The 24,992-nt window shown below is 41.0% G+C and overlaps 2 protein-coding genes across 2 annotated transcripts; one reads left to right on the plus strand and one right to left on the minus strand.

Annotated features, from left to right (window-relative positions):
• Nucleotides 1-17,496: 17,496 nt before the first annotated feature.
• Nucleotides 17,497-19,460, plus strand: LOC149032410 (uncharacterized). The gene is made up of 3 exons (XM_089173180.1): nucleotides 17,497-18,414; nucleotides 18,511-19,226; nucleotides 19,322-19,460. Exons 1-3 carry the CDS (start codon nucleotides 17,497-17,499, stop codon nucleotides 19,458-19,460), a joined length of 1,773 nt encoding a protein of 590 aa, XP_089029306.1.
• A 2,401-nt stretch (nucleotides 19,461-21,861) lies between these two features.
• On the minus strand, nucleotides 21,862-22,584 carry LOC149032411 (uncharacterized). Its single transcript, XM_089173181.1, has one exon. The coding sequence runs from the start codon at nucleotides 22,582-22,584 to the stop codon at nucleotides 21,862-21,864; it is 723 nt and encodes a 240-aa protein (XP_089029307.1).
• Nucleotides 22,585-24,992: the final 2,408 nt, after the last annotated feature.

Raw genomic sequence — 24,992 nt, forward strand, 5'->3', positions numbered from 1 at the left:
ACAAACTTTAAACATCTAATTTCTGACGAATTATATTTCCTTTGATAAACATCCTACCATTTTGGTGATTATTTATAACTATCGCATTCAGCATTCCGTTTTTATTGCTTGAGTTGTGAAAAGTGCACTTTTTATCAGCTATTCCACCTAGAGACTATACCAGTGACTTTTATTATATATAGTAGTAATATTATAATAAATAAATCCTACAATTATCTTCCTCTTAAAACTGTCCATTTATCTCATTCTCTCGAAACTTAGATTTTTGAAGGTTTCAATTGTAACACGTGTGATTTGCACACATGTTTTTTTACCTTATTATAATGTCACGTCCAGTGACGTCTAAATTCGAATTTCGTGCACTACACCCAAAAGTTTTAAATTTGGTAAACTCTGTCGTATTTGAATATTATTAGTCTGTCTGATTTTTGCGTAAAAGTAATTTGTTAAACTTTAGTTCGTATAATTTTGCGTGAAAATAGTTCTATAAGTACTATGTAAACCCTGCGAGATAAATTTTTCTTTTTATATATATACATATATCTCATACTGTTTTTTTTAGTATATAAATTCGATACCTTGTATGTACATTAGTTATTAGATCAATTATAATAGATCATTTTCGTTCGCGCTAATGTACCTTATTTTCACTTAAATATTTGGTAATTATGCTTTTCTTTTCCATATTGTTATTATTCTTTGTAAAGATAATTCTGTATTTCTTATGAACGACCATCGATAAATTGTATTTTGTAGAATGGATAAAATAGAGTATTAAGAATCCATTGTCGTTCATAGAGGAATCTGCATTACCGACAGTGTCGGTCGGTAACTAGTTTAGTCGATAAGTAAATGTCGGTAATACCGACATTGCGTTCTTCCAGTACTGACTTATCGGTCGACGTTATATTGGAATGATTGCTTTTAAATTATTATTTCAATGTGCATCAAATATTCATACTTTATTATATTATATTCGTTACTCATATTCTGTCTGCACGTGCATTTTTGCTGACGGCGCAGTCCCAGGAGCTCGCGCTTGATAACATTCCAATGTAACTGACACTTATCTTTCTTCGGAGAATTCGCGCTTGATAAAATTCCAATGTAAGTAATACTTATTTCTCTTCGAAGAATTCGCGCTTGATAAAATTCCAATGTAAGTAATACCTATTTCTCTTCGAAGAATTCGCGCTTGATAGTAACTAATATTTTTGTCAGCGAATTCTTCTCCTTGACTTGGGTCTCACGGTGGGGAAGTCAGTAGTGGAGGAAGCATTTTTGCGTAAGTGGGAGGTACTCCCACTCTTCCGAAACGGACGCTTCTTGCGATGCTACGTTCGTCCATGAAGTCAGTCCACCTTAAATTATAGTCGAGTACGTGTCTAAACTTAGTCTAAAGATTGTCTAGTTTTGTACTAATTTTCTGAGTTCATTTATAAGTCCACCATATACAGTAATCGAGTACGTGTCTAAGAATTTTCTAAAGATTAACTAGTTTTGTACTAATTTTCTAAATTCACTTATAAAGTCCACCTTATATAATTATTGAGTACGTTTCTTAAGTTTGTCTAATGTTCGTCTGGTTTTGATTTTAATTATTATTATAATAATCTACTACTGCGTGTGTCCAAATCTTGTGTTTGTTAAATATCGTGTGTCATCTGGTTCTATTATCAACGGTTTATGAATATTAACTTGGTATTTTGACTTAGCCTGATTTACAATCAGTTCATTTAAATTTTGTTACTAAGTTCTCTCTCTCTTGTTTAATAGAACTTAGTCATTTTCTTCGAACATTTTATTCTTAGTTATTATTGTTATCATAAATCTTTGCAAGCCTAAGTCCTTTATTTATTACCAAATTAATATTCCGTCAACATTGTTCATTAATAATTGTGTGTGTGTGCAACAAGGTGTTTATTGTGTAACAATTTAAATCTAAATTTTAATTTTAAAATATACTATATTGTTATTCTACATTGTGATTGTGATTTAACAACTGCACCCTTCCTTCAAACGCCAATTTCAGTCAGCATATTTGGATTGCATCTCCCATTGGCCAGCACCGGAAACCAGGTAAGAATTAAAGATTTGGTTAACATCCAGGGTTGAGTTTTCTATGACATATTGACGTCCGACGCTCCGGTATCCGCGAGTAAAGCCTATCCCGGGTAAAGTACTGGATAAGCAGGCTGACCCAAAAACAGGCATTGACTTTCTTTCTCTTATCCGAGTAAACGACTGCAAAGTCGTGACCGGTTGAGAAATCTCTAAATTCGTTCTTACTCTTCAAGTAAGAACTGGTGACAGCGGCCACTCGTGAAATCTCTTTTCGAGACGTAACAAGTAACAAAAATTGGTGACAGCGGTGGGATAGCCCAACAATACGGTTTTGTCACCTCGCGATACTCGTAGTTTGGCGGATATTTTCTACGGTTTGCTTACTTGGACTTTCGGATTGTTTCGTATAAATTTTGTTTTTTTTTGTTTGTTTGTTTAAACTAAATTTTTACAATTTAAAATGGCATCGGAACGTGCACGCGCTGGAGCAGAATCTCCAATTGGAACTAGTAGGGAATTTTTAGATAAGGAAAGCGAAATCAGACGAAAGATGGAAGATATAATGCTGATTCAAGAGCAGTTAGGCAAAGTTCAAATAGAAATATTTAAAAGACAGGAGGAACTAGACAAGAGGGAATCAGAAATCGAAGCACAAAGGCGGGAACTAGCGCGAAGAGAGCGCAGATTAGAAATTGGGGGAGGAGAGAATCAAAGATCAGATGATGAATATTCGGGCGACTTCCGAGGATTTGAAAGGACGCGTACTCCGGTGGATTCATTTATCACAGTATCCCGGACGCCCGGTGTCTCCCGAGGCGGGTCGCCTCGCCCGGTTCCCGCGCGAAGACGTTCGATAACGCCCGTCGACGATATGGATAAGTATAATTTGGAAATGAATCGCCTAAGGCGAGAGAACGAGTTATTAAGGAGTACATTGGCCTCCTCACGACCGCCAACCCCACAACCGCGAAGCGGTTGCCCGTCGATTAAAATTCGTGAAATTACGGAGGGGGTTCCGAAGTTTGACGGTCACAATATTTCAGTAAACCAGTTCGCGAGAGCATGTAAGAGGGCTCTCGATTCGTTGCCCGAAAACTATTCTGACGAATTAGAAAACTCGTTAACAAGATCGTTGATTTCGAAGTTAAGTGGGCATGCTTACGTCGTTATTGAACATATAAAAGTGACTCGTGTGGAACAATTAATAGAGCGTTTGAAGGACGCGTTCTTACCATCGTACGGCGCAAATTACTATCGCGGACAATTGGCAACCGAATTTAAGAAACCAGGAGAACATGTCCTTGATTATTTTAGTAGAATCCGTGATTTGACGCAGTCGATCATTGACGAAGAATCGAAGCAGTTAGGTAGATTGGAACGCTCTGTAGAACGAAAAATAGAGGAGGAGGGTTTAGACGCCTTTATAAGGGGCCTTTCTCCTGAGTATCGCACATCATTGCGTTTTGAAAAATATCACGATTTTAGCTCAGCGTTAGTTTGTCTTTTAAAAATCGATAAACAGATACAGGCTGATGCGGCTAGGAACAAGTTGTCGGTCGTTAAAGACAGTAACCCAAAAGTAAGGGTGATTAGACAGGTTGTGGTATGCAACTTTTGTGGAAAGCGCGGACATAGTGAAAACTATTGTTGGAAAAGGAATAGTAAAGGGAAAGATCGCAGTGAACCGAGCGGAAGTAGAAGTAATTCTCCTCGAAACGTTAGGGGTTCATTTCGGAAACGATGTAATTATTGCAAAAATTTTGGTCATTTTAAAGCTGACTGTAGGAAATTAAAATACATCGAAAATAAACGCGTGGCGGGAAACGGGGAGGGGAAGCCGGTAACGGACGCGCGTCGGGTTCCCCCTCCGGGTCCGCGTCCACCAAGTCCGACGGCAAAAGCAGGACCGTCGACATCAGAAAAATAATCTATGAACCAACGGTCTCCGCTCCGCTTGTCACGTGTACCTCAAAACAGCTGACGGGTACCGTGACGTTGTTAATTGACACTGGCGCACAAGTAAATTTGATTAAGATTAATAAATTACAAATAGACATTAAAATAAATAAGTCTGAAATTTTACATTTAGTAGGAATTTCCCCCGGTGGTCATTTGACCCTTGGATCTACTAATATTTGCATGTTCGGGGAGTATGTAAAATTTCATTTGGTTAAGAATGATTTTCCTGTCGAGACGGACGGTATTTTGGGAAATAAATTCTTGAGGTCAAGGTCAGCTCTGGTTGACTATGAGAATAGATGCCTCAGATTTCGGAAACAGGTAATCTCATTTATGGAAGAGCAGAGAATTAATATTCCGTCTCGTATGTCAAAAATTTGCTGTATTCATATTAATAATGTCGAAACTACAGAGGGATATGTCCCTCGTTTGAATCTTCAGCCCGGAGTTTTTGCAGGAGAGGCTTTAGTTAGGAACGTAAACGGAAAGGCGTACATTAAGGTAACGAATACGACTTTTGAATCCGTTGATTTGACAATTCCTAAAGTAGAATTATAGGATTATAGTATTGGTACTCTTCCGAATTCAGCATCCAATACCTCTGATCCATCCGGTTTCCTACGCAATATTCATACAATATTTGCCTCCAACTCCGCTGATCCGATTCCAAAATCAGATGTTTCGAATTCCGAGTCACCATCCTCACCCTCCAGGGTTGAATCCGTGAAATCCCTCTTACGCCTTGATCATCTGAATACGGAAGAGGCAAAATCTGTTTCAAAATTAATTGAGTTAAACGCCGATATCTTCCATTTGCCAGGTGAACCATTGGGGAGCACTAATGTTTTGGAACATAAGATAACAACAGCTGATAACGTTCCCGTGCATACTAAACAATATAGATTTCCCCCGGTTCACAAGAAAGAAATTAGGAAACAGACTTCAGAAATGTTAGTTGACGGGATAATTAAGCCGTCCATCTCTCCATATAATTCTCCTATATGGATTGTTCCTAAAAAGGCGGATTCAAAAGGTAATAAACAATGGCGCATGGTGATCGATTACCGGAATCTTAATGAAAAAACAGTAGGTGATGCATATCCTTTGCCCAACATCACCGAAATTTTGGATCAACTCGGCGCGGCTAAATATTTTTCTACTTTTGATCTGAAATCCGGATTTCACCAAATAAGAATGCATCCGGATGACCGCGAAAAGACAGCGTTCTCGACCCCGTATGGTCATTTCGAATTTTGTAGAATGCCTTTTGGCTTGAAAAACGCGCCAGCAACCTTTCAACGGTTGATGGATCATGTCTTGACCGGTTTACAAGGCGAAGAAATGTTTGTTTACTTGGACGATGTCGTTCTTTATGCAAGTTCACTTAACGAGCATGAGATAAAATTTGGTAAGCTCGCTCGCAGACTTCGTCAAGCAAATTTAAAATTACAGCCCGACAAATGCGAATTTCTGAGACGGGAGGTAATTTATTTAGGACACATTATTGGGGAAGACGGTGTAAAACCGGACCCAAAGAAATTAGAGGCAGTCCGTGAATTTCCGCGTCCGAGGAACGCAAAATCAGTTCGTCAATTTTTGGGACTCGCCGGTTATTATAGAAGGTTTATTCCTGCCTTCTCTAAAGTCGCCAAACCGCTAACGGATTTGTTGAAAAAGGATGTTTTGTTTTGCTGGGAGAATGCCCAGGAAAACGCTTTTTGCTCGTTACGTGATTCTTTGTGTAAAGAACCAATCTTGCAGTATCCAAATTTTGAGTTGCCTTTTAACGTAACGACGGACGCATCCGGCTATGCAATCGGTGCCGTGTTGAGCCAAGGTCCTGTTGGAAAGGATCTGCCTGTTTCCTACTGTTCGCGAATTTTGAATCAGGCTGAAAGAAATTACTCCACAATTGAAAGGGAGCTTTTGGCAATAGTTTACGCGACAAGTTATTTTAGGCCATATTTGTACGGCAGAGAGTTTGTTCTGGTAACCGATCACAGGCCGTTAGTATGGTTGAAATCAGTAAAGGATCCTACATCTAGGCTTGTTAAGTGGGGTCTTAAATTGGCAGAATACTCATTTAAAATCGTATACAAATCTGGAACTGCAAATTCGAACGCAGATGCGTTGTCGCGAAATCCGGTGGAGAGTAAAAACATTCTCCCAATAAATATGTTCGATTTGGACGACAGTCTTACTAAATTTGACATTAGACAAACTGCGGACGACGACGGGGACTGTGACGTCAACGAGACAGCTGACAGAGTGACTGGTCTTACTTCATCGTCATCTGATACAGTCGATCCAGTTACAGGGACGGTAACGGACGATGAAGGCTCTGACGTCGACGATACGGATGACTCATCCGCGTATGACAGACTTTACTCCCCGCAGACTGAGACCGAACATAACACGCATTTAAGAATGCTAACAGACAATGTAGGAGTCACAAGAGATTCGCTAAATTTAAGACACGATAATTTAGTTATTTTTACAGATCTAGTCGGAACTCCGTGTGACGAAGGGGCAAAGACTTTAAGTAAAATACATAAGCTTCCGAAATTCGAAGAACTGGTGCTGGGACGCGCTAAAGTTGTCAAATTCGGCAAATATAAGCTAATCGCGATCCCCATTAAAGAACGGGCAATAAATGCCACTAAATTTGAAACGCTGGTTGAAGCTATTGGGTCTTTGCTATCCGTCACACGCGAGCTTGGGTTAACATCAGTCAGCATCTCGAGGACCCAAGGTTTGGACGGAATTTCATGGTTACGAATCTTGAGAAAAATTATTAATACATTCGAAAATGAAAACTGTAAAATAGTTGTTTGTAATAATGAAGTGTCTATTCCAGAGACGGAAAAGAGGGAGGACATTATAGCGGAATGCCACTCCTCGCCTATCGGTGGTCACAAAGGTGTGACAAAAACGTATAATCGTATTCGACAAAAATATCATTGGCCAAATATGAAAAAAGATATTCAAGAATTTATAAATATTTGTGAAAGTTGCCAGATTAAGAAATTAGTTAGAATTAAATCCAAAGAGCCAATGATATTAACCGATACGCCGGGAGCGGCATTCGACAAGATTGCCATGGACATCGTGGGCCCGTTACAGGAGACAAAGATGGGTAATAAATATGTACTCACTATTCAGGATGCACTAACAAAATATTTCATTGCGGTGCCTCTAAAATCAATTACGTCCGTCGACATCGCAGAAGGTCTAGTTCATAACTTTTGTAATATTTTCGGGGCTCCACGATCAATTTTGACAGACCAGGGCACAAATTTTACAGGTTCTTTACTAAGGGCAATATCAAAACAATATAATTGTAAGCAGATTAAAACCACTGCATTTCATCCGCAATCGAACGGATCTTTGGAACGTTCTCATATTGTCCTTATTGAATATTTAAAACATTATATTAATAAAAGAAGCGAGTGGGATAAGTGGCTCACCCATGCAATGTTCGCTTATAATACTAGCACGCATGAGGGAACAAGATTCACCCCTCATGAATTGGTTTTTGGTAAACAGGCAAATGTGCCATCAGTAGATGTTATAACTGGAATCAATTTAGAAGATACCTACTTAGAATATTATTTGGATTTAGTTAATAAAATAAGAACCGCACAAAAGGCGGCAAGACAGAACTTGGTGGGAGCTAAAATTAAATCTAAATATTATTATGATAAAAATGCTAGAGGTCAAAAGCTTAAAGTTGGTCAGGATGTCTATCTTTTGAAACAGCCAACGTCTAAATTGGGAAACCAATATACTGGTCCCCACCAGGTCCTAGAAGTGCTACCCAAAAATAACATCAAAATTAGTTATAAAGGTAAAAGTAAGATTGTTCATAAAGATAAGCTAAAATTGTCGAAATCTAAAAGGTAGTCTTCTTTCGTAAATATTTGTATATTAAAATATTTTGCTAACATATTTGTTTTGCCACTGACTGTACATTATCACCAGGAAGGATGAATTCCAAGGTTTGCTACGTCATCCTTTGTTGCGTCACGACGGCCTTCGCTCTCTTGGGTTACGACTGTGGTGGAAATTCTGCCAACATCAGCACGGTATCATTGCTGGAGACCGGGGAGTGTAATCTACCCGTGTCATCGCCCAACAAGTCGGTGACGTACGTGCAGCTGTTACAGCTGACAGACTATGATAATGTGCGCGTATATCAGTGCAGAGTGGAAATAGACAGAACAATTTATTACTGTGGAATGAGTTCGCATATCTCGGCGGTTCATAACGGTCGCCGCATTTATTTACTTGAAGTGTCTTCGAACGTTTGTAAGAGTATGATAAATACCGGTACACTTTCGTTGAACTCATTCACACAGATTAGTGGACTACGTGTTAACTCGACAGACTTTCAAAGTGTTACGTTAGCGGGTTCCATTACCACCGACGGTAGGTGTCAAGGCACCCAATATTCGGATACCGACGGTACGTGGGACAGTGTGGTTGTTCAAAGTGTAGTGCGCACAGACATTAGAATATACACGGGAATAGTGAAAAGTGGTGAGAACTTGATTTCTCTTAAGGGACATATATCGTGCACCTTTTCAGCGGGAACGTGTTTTACAGACGAAAACGGTTGTGACTTTTGGACAGTTGTTCCCGGTTCGTCGTGTAATTTTGAACGATATACGGCACTGTATGAGGGGTCAGCCACCAAAGTGACGTCATCAATCGCAATCTCACATATTACAACAATGTACTCGGTGACGGAGGGAGACACTGCCTTCGCGTTGATGGGTAAAAACGAGCTCCACATTTGCGGGTATACTCTGGTCACTACTGAACATCCCAAACTTTTTATCTTGGAAACAACAAGTGGTCATACGTTTACGTCAAAGGCAAAAATAACACCCCAAAACATGGATTTGTTTGCCTATATAAATTCAAAGTTCGTATACGTTGAGAAGCACCACCGTGACCAGCTGGAGTCTCTCTATATAAACATCTTACAACAGAAGTGTAACCTAGAACAACAGGTTATTCGAAACGCGTTGGCATTTGCGAACATTCTCCCAGATGTTTTTGCGTACACGGTCATGAAAAGGCCGGGGTACATGGCGGTGGTGGCCGGTTAAGTCGCGCATATTGTCAAGTGCACCCCTATTCCAGTGAAAATAAGACATTCGGAATTATGTTATAGAGAACTTCCCGTGATATATCAAAATTTAAGTGTTTATTTAAAACCAAAGTCGAGAATTTTGGTTAGAAAAGGTACTGAAGTACCGTGCAGCGCACTACTGCCACAGGAATATTTGATCGAGGGAACCTGGTATCAGCTGCTACCAAAGCCAACATACGTAAAGGATCCTCAAATTCTACTACCAGACACGGATGTGGTCTGGAGATACATCGATGCGGGATCGCTCGCGACTAGTGGGATTTATACACAGGCGGATTTGGACGATCTCCGGGACCATGTAATGTTCCCTGTTGAGCAACCGTCTATTTTGAACACTATCGCGAGAGGAGCAGCTGGACATAAAGTGAAAGTTGACACGTTAAATCTTGTGGATTTTGTGGGTGAAAAAGGTGTTAGTGAATTAGCAGAAAGTGTGACCTCTAAACTTTGGAACGGTCTATTGAAATTCGGAACGGTCAGTTCTGCTATTCTTGGAATTGTGCTTATTTTTAAAGTAGTGAAATTGATCATAGACTCTGTTCTTCGAGGGTACGCCCTGCACACAGTTTATGGTTGGAGTTTACATATGTTGGGTGCAGTTTGGGGCTCAATCACGAGCCTACTCCTCCATTTGGGGCGCGGGAAGGATGCTCGGCCCACTCAAAATTCGGACAATGGAATTGAACTTCAGTCGGTGCGCACGGAGACACCAGAATCTTCAAGCGGTGACTCCGGGGCCGCCCAACCTACCTTGGATTCGAGAGGCTGCCAGACAGAAAATACACCTGGTAAGCGGGTTCAATTTCATATGGATGACGAAATCACTCAGAAATTTCGTTCGTTGCGAAGACCACGGGAGTAAATCCCATGGTTCTTCTTCTTAAGGGGGGAGGTGTCACGTCCAGTGACGTCTAAATTCGAATTTCGTGCACTACACCCAAAAGTTTTAAATTTGGTAAACTCTGTCGTATTTGAATATTATTAGTCTGTCTGATTTTTGCGTAAAAGTAATTTGTTAAACTTTAGTTCGTATAATTTTGCGTGAAAATAGTTCTATAAGTACTATGTAAACCCTGCGAGATAAATTTTTCTTTTTATATATATACATATATCTCATACTGTTTTTTTTAGTATATAAATTCGATACCTTGTATGTACATTAGTTATTAGATCAATTATAATAGATCATTTTCGTTCGCGCTAATGTACCTTATTTTCACTTAAATATTTGGTAATTATGCTTTTCTTTTCCATATTGTTATTATTCTTTGTAAAGATAATTCTGTATTTCTTATGAACGACCATCGATAAATTGTATTTTGTAGAATGGATAAAATAGAGTATTAAGAATCCATTGTCGTTCATAGAGGAATCTGCATTACCGACAGTGTCGGTCGGTAACTAGTTTAGTCGATAAGTAAATGTCGGTAATACCGACATTGCGTTCTTCCAGTACTGACTTATCGGTCGACGTTATATTGGAATGATTGCTTTTAAATTATTATTTCAATGTGCATCAAATATTCATACTTTATTATATTATATTCGTTACTCATATTCTGTCTGCACGTGCATTTTTGCTGACGGCGCAGTCCCAGGAGCTCGCGCTTGATAACATTCCAATGTAACTGACACTTATCTTTCTTCGGAGAATTGGCGCTTGATAAAATTCCAATGTAAGTAATACTTATTTCTCTTCGAAGAATTCGCGCTTGATAAAATTCCAATGTAAGTAATACCTATTTCTCTTCGAAGAATTCGCGCTTGATAGTAACTAATATTTTTGTCAGCGAATTCTTCTCCTTGACTTGGGTCTCACGGTGGGGAAGTCAGTAGTGGAGGAAGCATTTTTGCGTAAGTGGGAGGTACTCCCACTCTTCCGAAACGGACGCTTCTTGCGATGCTACGTTCGTCCATGAAGTCAGTCCACCTTAAATTATAGTCGAGTACGTGTCTAAACTTAGTCTAAAGATTGTCTAGTTTTGTACTAATTTTCTGAGTTCATTTATAAGTCCACCATATACAGTAATCGAGTACGTGTCTAAGAATTTTCTAAAGATTAACTAGTTTTGTACTAATTTTCTAAATTCACTTATAAAGTCCACCTTATATAATTATTGAGTACGTTTCTTAAGTTTGTCTAATGTTCGTCTGGTTTTGATTTTAATTATTATTATAATAATCTACTACTGCGTGTGTCCAAATCTTGTGTTTGTTAAATATCGTGTGTCATCTGGTTCTATTATCAACGGTTTATGAATATTAACTTGGTATTTTGACTTAGCCTGATTTACAATCAGTTCATTTAAATTTTGTTACTAAGTTCTCTCTCTCTTGTTTAATAGAACTTAGTCATTTTCTTCGAACATTTTATTCTTAGTTATTATTGTTATCATAAATCTTTGCAAGCCTAAGTCCTTTATTTATTACCAAATTAATATTCCGTCAACATTGTTCATTAATAATTGTGTGTGTGTGCAACAAGGTGTTTATTGTGTAACAATTTAAATCTAAATTTTAATTTTAAAATATACTATATTGTTATTCTACATTGTGATTGTGATTTAACAACTGCACCCTTCCTTCAAACGCCAATTTCAGTCAGCATATTTGGATTGCATCTCCCATTGGCCAGCACCGGAAACCAGGTAAGAATTAAAGATTTGGTTAACATCCAGGGTTGAGTTTTCTATGACATATTGACGTCCGACGCTCCGGTATCCGCGAGTAAAGCCTATCCCGGGTAAAGTACTGGATAAGCAGGCTGACCCAAAAACAGGCATTGACTTTCTTTCTCTTATCCGAGTAAACGACTGCAAAGTCGTGACCGGTTGAGAAATCTCTAAATTCGTTCTTACTCTTCAAGTAAGAACTGGTGACAGCGGCCACTCGTGAAATCTCTTTTCGAGACGTAACAATAAAAAGAAAAACTAAACTCTTATTATTATTTACATTACATCTTATTAATATTTATATATTTACATTACATTGTTACATTGTTAACGGCCATAGCCGTGCGAAGAACTCAAGATCTCGTTCGATCATATTGAGGTAAAAGTAGCATTGGGCAACGTTAGTACTTGGATGGGTGACCCGCTTGGGAACACCGTGCGCCGCTAATTAACAATAATCCGCCTGCATGTAACCGCTGGGTGGATTGAGTTGAGTATTAGGCTCAGTTTGGTTCCTACAGACCTAGAGCTAGCAACCGATTTTAGAAAATTTCTTAAAAAGGGAATTTTTTTCCTGAAAAGGTTTGGAAACGGTGTCGGCAAAAGTATAGCCTGATAGTCAGACAGTTTTCATTAAAATTAAAGGGGCCAGGTCCTCGAAATTGTATATTTTGGTAATAAAATAAATGACTAGAAATTGTCTGAAAACTTACGTAGATATCCATAAACATTAAAGAAAGCACGGGGAAAAATGTCAGACATTTAAGTTGACGACATAGGGGTGTCAAAACCTGACAAAGTTGCGAAAATTTTTAAAAATTTACATATGGATGAAACATCTTACAACTTGCGTATGTCTTGTTTATATATAGAGAAAACTATGAGCAAAATGGCTGACAAAAACGTGGAGACATTCGGGAGAAATTGGGCTGCAAGTTATGAGAGCGCGAAACGCGGTGCGGCGCGTCGGGTAAGGGGCGTCTCCAGTTTTCACCCTGTATATGACTCATGCTACTTCTGACGATTTACCTGTATGTTTATAAAGGTACATAGAACGTATTATTAAAATTTCAAAAATTAATTAATAAGAATTTATACATTTACTTAACTTTTAATTTATATTTTAACAGAATTTTGCAACAATTATTAATCATATCAATTATTTTCTTATACTTTTGAAGTGTAAGTATTGAGGTTTAGCTTTTTAGCACTATTTATCATAGCCCGTGCTTTTTCGGTTATAGTTCTATTCATGCGTTCTGCAACGCCATTCAATTGAGGAGTACGCGGAATCGTTAAATGGTAACTTATTCCCTTTTGAACGCAATAATCTTTCATTTCATTTGATAGATATTCTCTACTATTATCACAATACAAATTGACTAACTGTAAATTAAACCGAGCCTCACTCTTTGCAACGTAATCTTTGAAAACTATGTAAACATCGGACTTATGCTCTAATAAATAAGTTACGCCATAATGCGTATATTCGTCAATGAATGTTATAGAATAATTTTTGTTATTGACCGTAGTAGGAGTGATTGGACCACAAACGTCTGTATGAAACATAAGCAATGGTCGTGTACTATGACTCTTATCTTTTTCCTTATTGAATGGTAATCGTGCTTGTTTACCGTAAATACAAGCTTCACATAACTGATTATCCGGGATGACCTTTTCTAAGTGAGTCATATCCTGAAACATTTGCTTATTTTTCAACTGTAAAAATTTTGTTTTTCCAATATGCCCTAAACGCTTGTGCCATAATTCATAACTATCATTTTTACTGTTACTCACTTGAGTGTTAATTAGATTTACCTTTTTTGCCACATCTAATTCTATAGATATAAGATTGTTTGAAGGCTTAACACTCTTCACCGTTTTACTATTTTTAACGATTAAAAGGTCGTTCTTATCTAAGATGATACTCATCCCTTTCTCCTGCCTTTTCCTTACGGACAGTAAGTTGTATAATACGTCCGGGCAGTATAATACGTCTTCGAGGACTCCACTAGAACCCATGTTACTCGTCACGTGTATCTGTCCCTTCCTGGTGGCCGTGACGAATTCCCCATTCTTCGCCACCAAAACTTTAATGGGAGGATGTATTTCGGCCGCACTTGAGAACACGCTATCATCGTTCACAAAATGATCCGACGCACCAGAATCGAGGATGAAAACTAGTTTTTTTTCCGGGTGACTTGATACTCCCCAGTCATAAAGACAAATCCAGATATATGCTCATCTGTTGTCTTTCTTGTCGTCTGAGCAGTACGCACATTTTTATTCCTCTGCGTCATTTGAATTGTTGGTTTTTCTTGTAGTAGAAACAATCCTTCATTCTATGTCCTTTTCTTCCACACTAATGACACTTCCCACCAAATGAATTTCTGTTCTGCTTAAAGCCTGCCCCTCTCCGATTTTGACTTCTATGTCTGCCTCCTTCGAACCTTACGTTGTTAAAATGATTCCACTTAGTATTTCTTGTTACTGGAGTCTCAACTTGCAACACCTTTGTACTGGTGTCAATTCTCTCGCTATTAATATTTGTCTCACTGTCAAGCAGTTTCTTTTTCACAATGTCCAGAGTAACGTTGGTTTCTGTCATCATCGTTTCGATGACAACCGACACTGTACTATACGCCTCGGGTAAACTTGACAAGAGAAGTGAGATTACCTTATTTTCCCTCACGGTAACTCCTGCAGCCGATAGTTCATTTATTAATTCGTCAAATATTTCGAAATGCTTGTTCAATTTTGTGTCATTTCTCATTTTTAAGCCTAATAGCCTCTGTTTGGGAATTAATTTGCCCAATCAGAACTCGCTACAGTTGTCGCTAAATGCAGACTCGCCATAACTCATCTCGGCGGTGAAGAAGCGCCGTGACGCCGGCTTCTCAGGCAGTCATCTCTTTGTCATCGCAGATACCACACGTGTCTTCTCATCTTAGTTCTTTTCAACTCGTTCCATTCACACGTGTTTTCTCGGCTTTGTCTACGTCTTCTCACAAAGTCACAGGCTCCGTGGGATTAATATAATCTGCATCGTTCGATTCATAAGTGAATAATATAATCACGCCGTCTCAAGTCCACTCAGTATAACATTATCAGTGAAAGTTCGGAACGTAGTCCGCTCAACGGCCACTCAGTTCAAATCTCAACCGACACGCGGTGTACTCGTACGTATTTTTAATAAATCTGACCACTCACTGCAATTGTTCGGCGTTCTACTCATTTAAACCCACTCAATTCCTCAACATTTGGTCCTTCGAGCCGGATCGAGCATTTGCAGCGCAGATTTGTAAAAATTCGGTAAAGTTCATTGTGTGCGGTATATTTCGTCATCTCATTTCCTTTGTTCAGGAAAGTAGTGCCAGCTCAAGTAGTGCTCTTACGCGTGACGTAGTGCCGTGTCACGCCATCTCTGTTACTCGGAAAAGTAGTGCCATCTCAGTCGCTTTGTTTCGCGCGAAATAGTGCCATCTCAAGTTGTGTGGCTACGCGTGACGTAGTGCCGTCTCACGCCCGCTCTTACGTCACGAGAAATAGTCCCACGCTCGCGTTAGTGTGACGCGTGAGCCGCCCCCCCCTCTCTCACTCTCGAGTAGGGTGGGATATAGCCATCTCTCTTGCGAGTACGTGTCGTCTCACTCGCTTCGCGCGACCCGCGAATACTTCCCCCACTCTCACTCCCGAGTAGCGGGGTATTGTCATCTCGTTCGCGGTGTTTACCAAATAGTGCCGTTACCTATTGCGACATTGTTCTCTCATTGGCACTACTTATTATCAGTGACTCTCAGTACGATCTCGAATAAACAGTGACTATCTCTACGGACTTCTCATTTAATTATCACAATGGTGCTTGTGCGGGATGAAGACCAAAAGGCCAAGACCACAAGCAGTGGTGATGATCAAACGACCTCTCAGACAGCTCAAGCGACCAGCCTGACGGTACCCTCGACGTCCACTCATGGCCAAGGCACCCGGTCAAGAAGCCAATCGCCTGCGGCAATCACGACAGAATTCACGTTACGGGTGCAGGCACAAAGGGAGATCCTCGTGTCGATAGAGGATATATTTAGTCAGGTTAGTGACGCATTCGAGTCGATCACCCTGACAGAGGTGACCATGTTGCTCGAGCAGCTAGATGAGCTCCATGGATCGTTCCGCCAAGAGCACGCTCAACTGGTATGTAGTTGGCCTCCCAACCAGATGAGCCATCCTTACCTCACGGAGACGGTCAACATCAGTGAGACAAAATTGATGATCAAGACAAAACGACTGCTTGGTCGCATTAAGGAACGACTCACTCAGAACGCTCAGCCCACTCCTTCACCCGACGATAGTGCTCGTGCCCGCTCCCGGCTCCCTGAATTGACAGTGCTAACATTCAGTGGAGACTGCCGGAAATGGCCTGATTTCAAGGCCATGTTCAGCTCAGTGATAGCAGACCGCTCAAATCTCAGTGATCTGGAAAAGTTCCAGTATTTAAAATCAGCGATGCAGGGTGAGGCCTATGAGATCGTTGCCAACATCACGCCTAACAATTCATCGTTCGACTCGGCTTGGACCTTGCTCACATCAAGGTTTGAGAACAAACGCCTCATTATAAAATCACACCTGGAAAGACTGCTCAATCTCAAACCGATGCAAAGGCGCCAAGCCACATCGCTGACTAAGATGGTCAACATCATTAATGAGACCACTCAGGCACTCAGAACACTCACAGTGGAGAGCAATAATGATTGCCTCATGGTCACTCTGCTCACTGGACTGCTCGATCAGGACACTCGCGAGAGGTGGGAGACATCTCTTGCATCTACAGATGAATTTCCGACACTCAGCAAGCTCACCGAATTTCTGGTCGCTCGTGCCCGCACATTGGAGACCATAGAATCCTCATCCACGCCTGCTCAACTCAATGTGCCGAAAGGGGCTAAGACTACTCGGAAAAGCTCACATCAGGCCTCTCAGCAGCCCCCAGTCAGCTCATCAAGGCCTGTTACTTATCAGACTTCTCGTCCTGCTCAGTCACGAGCTGCTTATCCGTGTGACTGTTGTGGGCAAGACCACTACATCGCAGTCTTCCCAAGGATGCGAAGCTATTCGGTCAACCAACGGGTACGGTGGATCAGGGACAGAAGTCTGTGTTGCAATTGCCTAGGCAGGCATAATTTAAGGAGGTGCAATAGCCGAATGCATTGCAAATCATGCAACAACTACCATCATACCCTGTTGCATGGAGCAGACCTCTCAATCGTTTTCGAACCGTCAGGAGATGACCATCAGACCACTCAGGAGGTGTCTAGCTCACCCGCTCCCTCATCCAAGTCCTCTCAAGCATGAAGCTCAGAGAAGCTCTTTGAGAGTTGCGATCATCTAACGTCCAACTCAGCCCATCTCAGTCATCTCACATTGCTGGCCACAGCAACAGCAATAGTCGTATCAGCCGCTTCAACAACTCAAGTTCGTCTGCTCATCGACCCTGGATCAGAAATATCATTCATCTCAGAAAAGCTCACCCAGCAGCTCAAGTTATAACGTAGACACTCAAGGCTGGACGTTTATGGTGTCGGTGGAACACGGACGTCTCAAACAAGAGGAATTGTCACGCTCAACCTTCAATCAAGGTATAGACCACTCATGGTGACAATTTCAGCTCACGTGTTAAAGACAGTTACCACCATCCTGCCGGCCATAAGGACTCAACAGGAACCCGAATGGCCACACCTGAAGGGTTTACCTCTAGCTGATCCAGAATTTCTCGTTCCAAGGGCAGTAGATGTCATAATCGGAGCAGACTTCTACGGCCAACTCATTAGGCCTAATATCATTAGGTACTCAGCAGGAACTCCCATTGCTCAATTATCAATATTTGGGTGGTTGTTCATAGGCCCAATTCAGGCACCGGTCACGCTTGCAAGGACAACTAATCTCGGCAGCTCTCAGGTATCAAACTCGTCCATGCGAGAGTTGTTGACACGGTTCTGGGTCCAAGAAGAACCTCCATCATCGGACAACTCATCGCTTACTCCTGAGGAGCAAGAGTGTGAGCTCCACTTCAAGACCACTCACTCAAGGGACTCAACAGGGCGTTACATCGTCAGGATGCCTCTCAAACCGCCCCCAACAGTCCTGGGAGATTCTTATCAGACAGCTCATCGATCGCTCCAACGAATTCTCAGGCGACTTGGCAGAGACACTCAGTACGACCGATTGTACACTCAGTTCATGCGAGAGTATGAACAATCTCAGCACATGCTCAAGCTCGATGACATCTCAGTTGGTAGAAGGCCACATTACTATTTGCCTCATCATGGGGTACTTAAGCCAGACAGCTCCACGACCAAGCTCAGGGTTGTTTTCAACGGTTCAAGTGCCAGCTCCACTGGTAACTCGCTCAATGATATCATGCACGCTGGTCCTAATCTGATGCTCAACATCTTTGACTTGCTCATTTGGATACGTCAACTCAAGTATCTCTTTGCGACTGACATCACTAAGATGTACCGGCAAATCAAGATACATCCAGATGACCAGGATCTGCAACGCATCGTGTGGGTGAATGAACAGCAGGAGGAATCTCATTTTTAGCTCACTACAGTCACGTATGGAACCAAATCAGCACCGTTCCTGGCTGTACGAACGCTCCTTCAGCTTGCTGAAGACGAAGGCTCTCAGTATCCTCTTGCTGTCAAACCGATCACTCATGGGCGTTATGTTGACGACATCTTCGGAGGATCCGACACAGTGGAACAGCTCGTGGAGACTGCTCAACAACTCATACGGCTCTGCAATGCGGGCGGATTCCCGCTGGCTAAGTGGCACTCTACTTCTCAGGAACTGTTGAGAGAGGTCTCGTCTGAGATTGGCGAGACCTCAGGCATCTCATTCAACGACTGCGATACCAAAATCCTTGGTATTCGATGGTCACCTCAACAGGACAGGTTTGACTTCTCAACAATCTCGGCTTCTCCCTCCAAACGATACTCGAAACGTCTTGTCCTCTCAGAAGTAGCACAAATTTTTGATCCATTAGGCTTCGCATCTCCAGTCATAATTAAGGCTAAGATCTTTCTTCAGGCTCTCTGGTTGCATAATCTCGACTGGGACGAACCACTCTCGGAACTGCTCATCTCACAATGGCTCAGCATCAGACAAGATCTTATTAGCCTGGCCAGGCTCTCTATCCCACGTTGGTTCAACACTCTCTCTAATTCAGCTGTTGAACTACATGGCTTCTCTGATGCATCGCTATTCGCAATGGCAGCCGTTGTGTATCTCATTGTTAACTCGTCGTCCACTAGCGCCAAGGTCTCTCTTATTTGCTCAAAAACGAAGGTCTCACCTCTTAAGCGGCTAACCATCCCGAGGTTAGAACACTCAGCAGCGCTGCTACTCTCCACGCTCATGAATCATGTTTGCGCTACTCTAAACATGATCATAAATAAGACAACCTTGTGGACAGACTCTCTGGTAACTTTTACATGGATCAAAGCTCATCCATCAAGATGGAAAGATTACGTACGCAACCGCGTGATCAAAATTCAGGAACTCTCAAGGAACGCTCATTGGAGGTATGTGCCTGGCACATCAAACCCAGCTGACTGTGCATCGCGTGGGATAACCACAGATCAGCTGGAAAAGCACTCTCTATGATGGACGGGACCACCATGGCTCACTCAATCAGTGGCATCATGGCCGGCTCAGATCGATACAACTCCTGATGACTCATGTGCAGAAGATGCTCGTGCTCGTGTTGCACATCACGCGGTACGATCTTCTCCGAGTTATCATTGGGATCTCATTCATCGATACTCATCGCACAACAGGTTGCTTCGAGTTACAGCTCTCTGTGTCACGTCCGGTGACGTCTAAATTCGAATTTTGTGCACTACACCCAAAGGTTTCAAATTTGGTAAACTCTGTCGTATTTGAATATTATTAGTCTGTTTAATTTTTGCGTAAAAGTAATTTGTTAAACTTTAGTCCGTATAATTTTGCGTGAAAATAGTTCTATAAGTACTATATAAACCCTGCGAGATAAATTTTTCTTTTTCTATATATACATATATCTCCTACTGTTGTTCTGGTATATAAATTCGATACTTTGTATGTACATTAATTATTAGATAAATAGTAATAGATAATTTTCGTTCGCGCTAATGTACCTTGTTTTCACGCTATATACTTAAATATTTAGTAATTATACTTTCTTTTCCTTATTGTTACTATTCTTTGTAAAGATAATTCTGTATTATTTATGAACGACCATCGATAAATTGTATTTTGTAGAATGGATAAAATAGAGTATTGGGAATCCATTGTCGTTCATAGAGAAATCTGCATTACCGACAGTGTCGGTCGGTTACTAGTTTAGTCGATAAGTAAGTGTCGGTAATACCGACATTGCGTTCTTCCAGTACTGACTTATCGGTCGACGTTATATTGGAATGATTGCTTTTAAATTATTATTTCAATGTGCATAAAATATTCATACTTTATTATATTATATTCGTTACTCATATTCTGTCTGCACGTGCATTTTTGCTGACGGCGCAGTCCCAGGAGCTCGCGCTTGATAACATTCCAATGTAACTGACACTTATCTTTCTTCGGAGAATTCGCGCTTGATAAAATTCCAATGTAAGTAATACTTATTTCTCTTCGAAGAATTCGCGCTTGATAAAATTCCAATGTAAGTAATACCTATTTCTCTTCGAAGAATTCGCGCTTGATAGTAACTAATATTTTTGTCGGCGAATTCTTCTCCTTGACTTGGGTCTCACGGTGTGGAAGTCAGTAGTGGGGGAAGCATTTTTGCGTAAGTGGGAGGTACTCCCACTCTTCCAAAACGGACGCTTCTTGCGATGCTGCGTTCATCCATGAAGTCAGTCCACCATATACCGTAATTGAGTACGTGTCTAAGATTTTTCTAAGAGTTTTCTAGTTTTGTACTAATTTTCTAAGTTCATTTATAAAGTCCACCATATACCGTTATTGAGTACGTGTCTAAGATTTGTCTAAGACTTGTCTAAACTTAGTCTAAAGATTGTCAAGTTTTGTAATAATTTTCTAAGTCCATATATAAGTTCATCTTATATAATCATTTGGTACGTGTCAAAAATTTGTCTTAAGTTTTGTTCTGGTACTCCAAGTGTACTTATAAAGTTCACCTTATATAATTATTGAGTACGTTTCTTAAATTTGTCTAATGTTCGTTTAGTTTTGATCTTAAGTATTATCATATTAACCTACTACTGCGTGTGTTTAAATCGTGTGTTCGTGAGTTGAACGGAATTTGCCTGGTGTGATCTGATTCAATTGTCGACGATTTATGAATATTAACTTGGTATTATAACTTAGGTTGATTTACAATCAGTTTATTTAAATTTTCTTACTAAGTTCTCTCTCTCTTGTTTAATAGAACTTACTTATTGACTTTTAACATTTTATTCTCAGTTATTATTGCTATCATAAATCTTTGCAAGCCTAAGTCCTTTATCTATTACCAAATTAATATTCCGTTAACATTGTTCATTAATAATTGTGTGTGTGTGCAACAAGGTGTTTATTGTGTAACAATTTAAATCTAAATTTAAATTTTAAAATATACTATACTGTTATCCTACATTGTGATTTTGATATAACAACTGCACCCTTCCTTCAAACGCCAATTTCAGTCAACATATTTGGATTGTATCTCTCATTGGCCAGCACCGGAAACCAGGTAAGCATTGAAGATTTGGTTAACATCCAGGGTTGAGTTTTCTTTGACATATTGACGTCCGACGCTCCGGTATCCGCGAGTAAAGCCTATCCCGGGTAAAGTACTGGATAAGCAGGCTGACCCAAAAAACAGGCATTGACTTTCTTTCTCTTATCCGAGTAAACGACTGCAAGGTCGTGACCGGTTGAGAAATCTCTAAATTCGTTCTTAATCTTCAAGTAAGAACTGGTGACAGCGGCCACTCGTGAAATCTCTTATCGAGACGTAACACCCCCATTTTATATCGGATGCCGGATGCCGGATGCACGGAATCGAATACAACGTACGCAATGACGTACGATTCTTCGCACTTGATTCTTGCCGTCGAGAAGCAAAAACCGTTGTCGAAGAGCATAGAGGGTAGTCTGTATGCCAGCGTGAAAATTTTGTTCGTGGAATTTTCGGATAAGGAGATCAGTGACGTGATGATGTGAGGGCAATAATATCGGACATCTCTCATAGAAACTTAAATTCGCGTTTCGAAGTCGGCCCCCCACTCGAATTAAACCTTCTTCGTCGAGGATCGGATCTAACGCGGCTAGTCTTGTGCTCTTGACTCCCCCCGCTGTTTCTACTCTTTCCCTTTCAGCGTGAAATTGTTCGCCTTGTACGATCTTTAAAACGCGTCGTTCCGTTTCTGTTATTTCCGCCGTCGACAATTCTCCCTTATACGAGTTAGTTTTAAGCCATCGTCGGCATCGAGCTACAATTTTCAATAATCGCGCGTAATCGGAGAATCGCTGAAATACATTTCCGGATTCGATTCGCGTCGTTAAAACCGACAATCCCTTTACGTCCGGTAATTCGAGAATTTCCCCTTTCGTCGGGTTGGGCCACTTAGTCTCTGGTCGCGCGAGCCGGGGTGGTCCATGGAACCATGCCTCGCTCCTCAAAAAATCGCGCGGAAGTTGTCCCCTAGATAAAGCGTCCGCTGGGTTTCCTCGGATCGCACATGTCGCCATGTGATATTTTCACAGATATCATGTATTTCGCGCACGCGATTCGCCGTGTATAATTTTAACGTATTGGAGTCTCTTTTCAGTCAACCCAGTACAATCATCGAATCGGACCAAAAGGTTATCTTGTCGGGTTTCAATCCGCCGGCAGTTCGGACTTCTCTATATAATCGCGCGAGTGCTAATGCTCTGCATAGCTCTAAACGTGGTATAGTGGTATCCTTAAGGGGAGCGACACGACCTTTCGCGCAAAGTAGACGTACATATGTGTTACCGAATTCAACTCGCGATCTTACATATAAGCAGCCGCCGTAACCAGATTGACTCGCGTCGCAAAAACCATGCACCTGCACGTCAATCGGGTCGTCGAGTGTGATGTGTCTTTCTATCGTTAAACTGTCAATTAATGTCAATTGTTCTGCGAACTTTATCCACGAGGTGTGTAACGTATTGGGTACCGATTCATCCCAGTCGATGTGTGTTTTCCAGCAGTCTTGGATGAAAATTTTGGCTGTTGGAATGACGGGTCCTAGAAGTCCGAGTGGATCAAAGATCTTTGCGACTTCGGATAAAATTCGTCGCTTGGTAATTCTTTCGCGAATATCTACTGGCGCGACGGAGTAAATTAAACAATCATGATGTGCGTTCCATGAAATACCGAGTGTCTTTAAAATAGGATTTTCCCCAGAGCAGAGCTCGACATCGATGTTTTTTATGTCTAAATTTTCGAGTACCGGTCGGAAGTTAGACGCCCACTGTCATATATTAAGACCGCCTCGTTTTAACATTTCAATAGTCTGATCGGGTATCCTTCCGAGGGTTTCGATATTATTAGTTCCCGTAATGAGGTCGTCTACGTATAGATCGCGGTTAAGTATTTCGGCTCCGAGTGGATAATTAGCACCTTTATCCTTCGCGAGTTGTTTGTTGGTTCGTATGGCAAGAAACGGTGCTGACGCTATTCCGAATGTTACCGTATTAAGTTCGAACGTGCGAATCTGTTCGTTATGTCACCAAAATATCTGTTGATATTGGCGATCGTCTGGATGAATCCATATTTGCCGATACATTTTCTTAATATCCGCTGTTAATACGTACCGATATGTCCGGAATCGTAATAAATGTTCTACTAATGTGTCTTGTATTGTAGGTCCGACTAATAAGGTGTCGTTGAGAGAAAGTCTCTTATCATTTTTCGCGGAGGCGTCGAATACGACCCGTACCTTTGTTGTCGTGCTAGCTGATTTGATAACCGCGTGGTGGGGAAGATAGCAACTTCCTATAGGTTCGTTTTTGACGATCGACATATATCCTAAATCGATGTATTTATGTGTAATCTGTTCATATTCCTTCCGGAGTTCGATATTCGAGATTCGGAAGATTCCGGAGATTACGGAACTGACTATACCGCGTAGGTGACTGTAATCGTGGCTTTCTTCGCCGAAAGGAACACGCACGATATATCTTTACGATTCATAGTGTTTCGCAACTTAGACATAATGACTTTGCCTTCTATTTTGTTTACTGAATTCGATCGCGTTATCTTAGGAACGATGAGTAGCGAAAAGTTCCGCCTATATTTATCGTCTAATGATCGAATGGTTATCTCGATAACGTCTTTCGATCGAATTCTGGTATAGTTGATAGCGTGCATGGAACTCGAATATGATTTGATCAGTAAGCGTGACTCTTTCGCGAAATTCTCAGTAATGAAGTGTGCGGCGGCACGCGTATCTAATACCGCCCGACGTTGTCTGAGAGTTCCGTCTCCCTTTCTTACACGATACATGATACTCAGGAGAAATTGATTCAGTACACCGTGCGAATTGACATGAGACTCGGTGTTAGTCGCGTAAGGGTGGGTTCATTTGCGATGTCGACGCGGTCTCCTTCTTCGCGAAAAGGTAAACGCACAATATATCGCCCTGATTCATCGCGCTTGGTGTTTTAGACGTAATGATTTTCGCAGTCTATTTCGTTTTCCGACTCCGATCGCGTTATATTCGCTTCCTCCAATAACCAAAATTTTTCTAATTGTTCTTTCAATTCGGTTGTCGCAAAAAACGTATGATTTCTCTTATGATCGTTAGATTCGATTCCCCTGGCGACTACCCAACCTAATAGTGTTTTCTGGAGTATCAGATCGCCGCGTCCTGGTGATAAAGAAACTTGTCCTATTGTCATGAGCGCTAGTGTTACTCCAGAACCTATCAAGATAACGACCGGTCGTGGTAAATGGAACTGGGGATCTGCAAGTTTTTGATCGGACGGGATTTTGATGAGTTCTCGCGGAAAGATTTCGCTGGGTACCTGATCGGCTATCTTTGGAACGATAAGTAGTGAAAGGTTTCGACTATATTCGTTATCTAGTGATCGAATGTTTATCTCGATAACGCCCGTCGTTTGAGTTGTGG

The sequence above is a fragment of the Polistes dominula genome, unplaced genomic scaffold (genome assembly GCF_049000335.1).
Source record: "Polistes dominula isolate Pdom_NZ unplaced genomic scaffold, Pdom_raw_medaka scaffold_35, whole genome shotgun sequence".
Classification (NCBI taxonomy): Eukaryota; Metazoa; Arthropoda; class Insecta; order Hymenoptera; family Vespidae; genus Polistes; species Polistes dominula.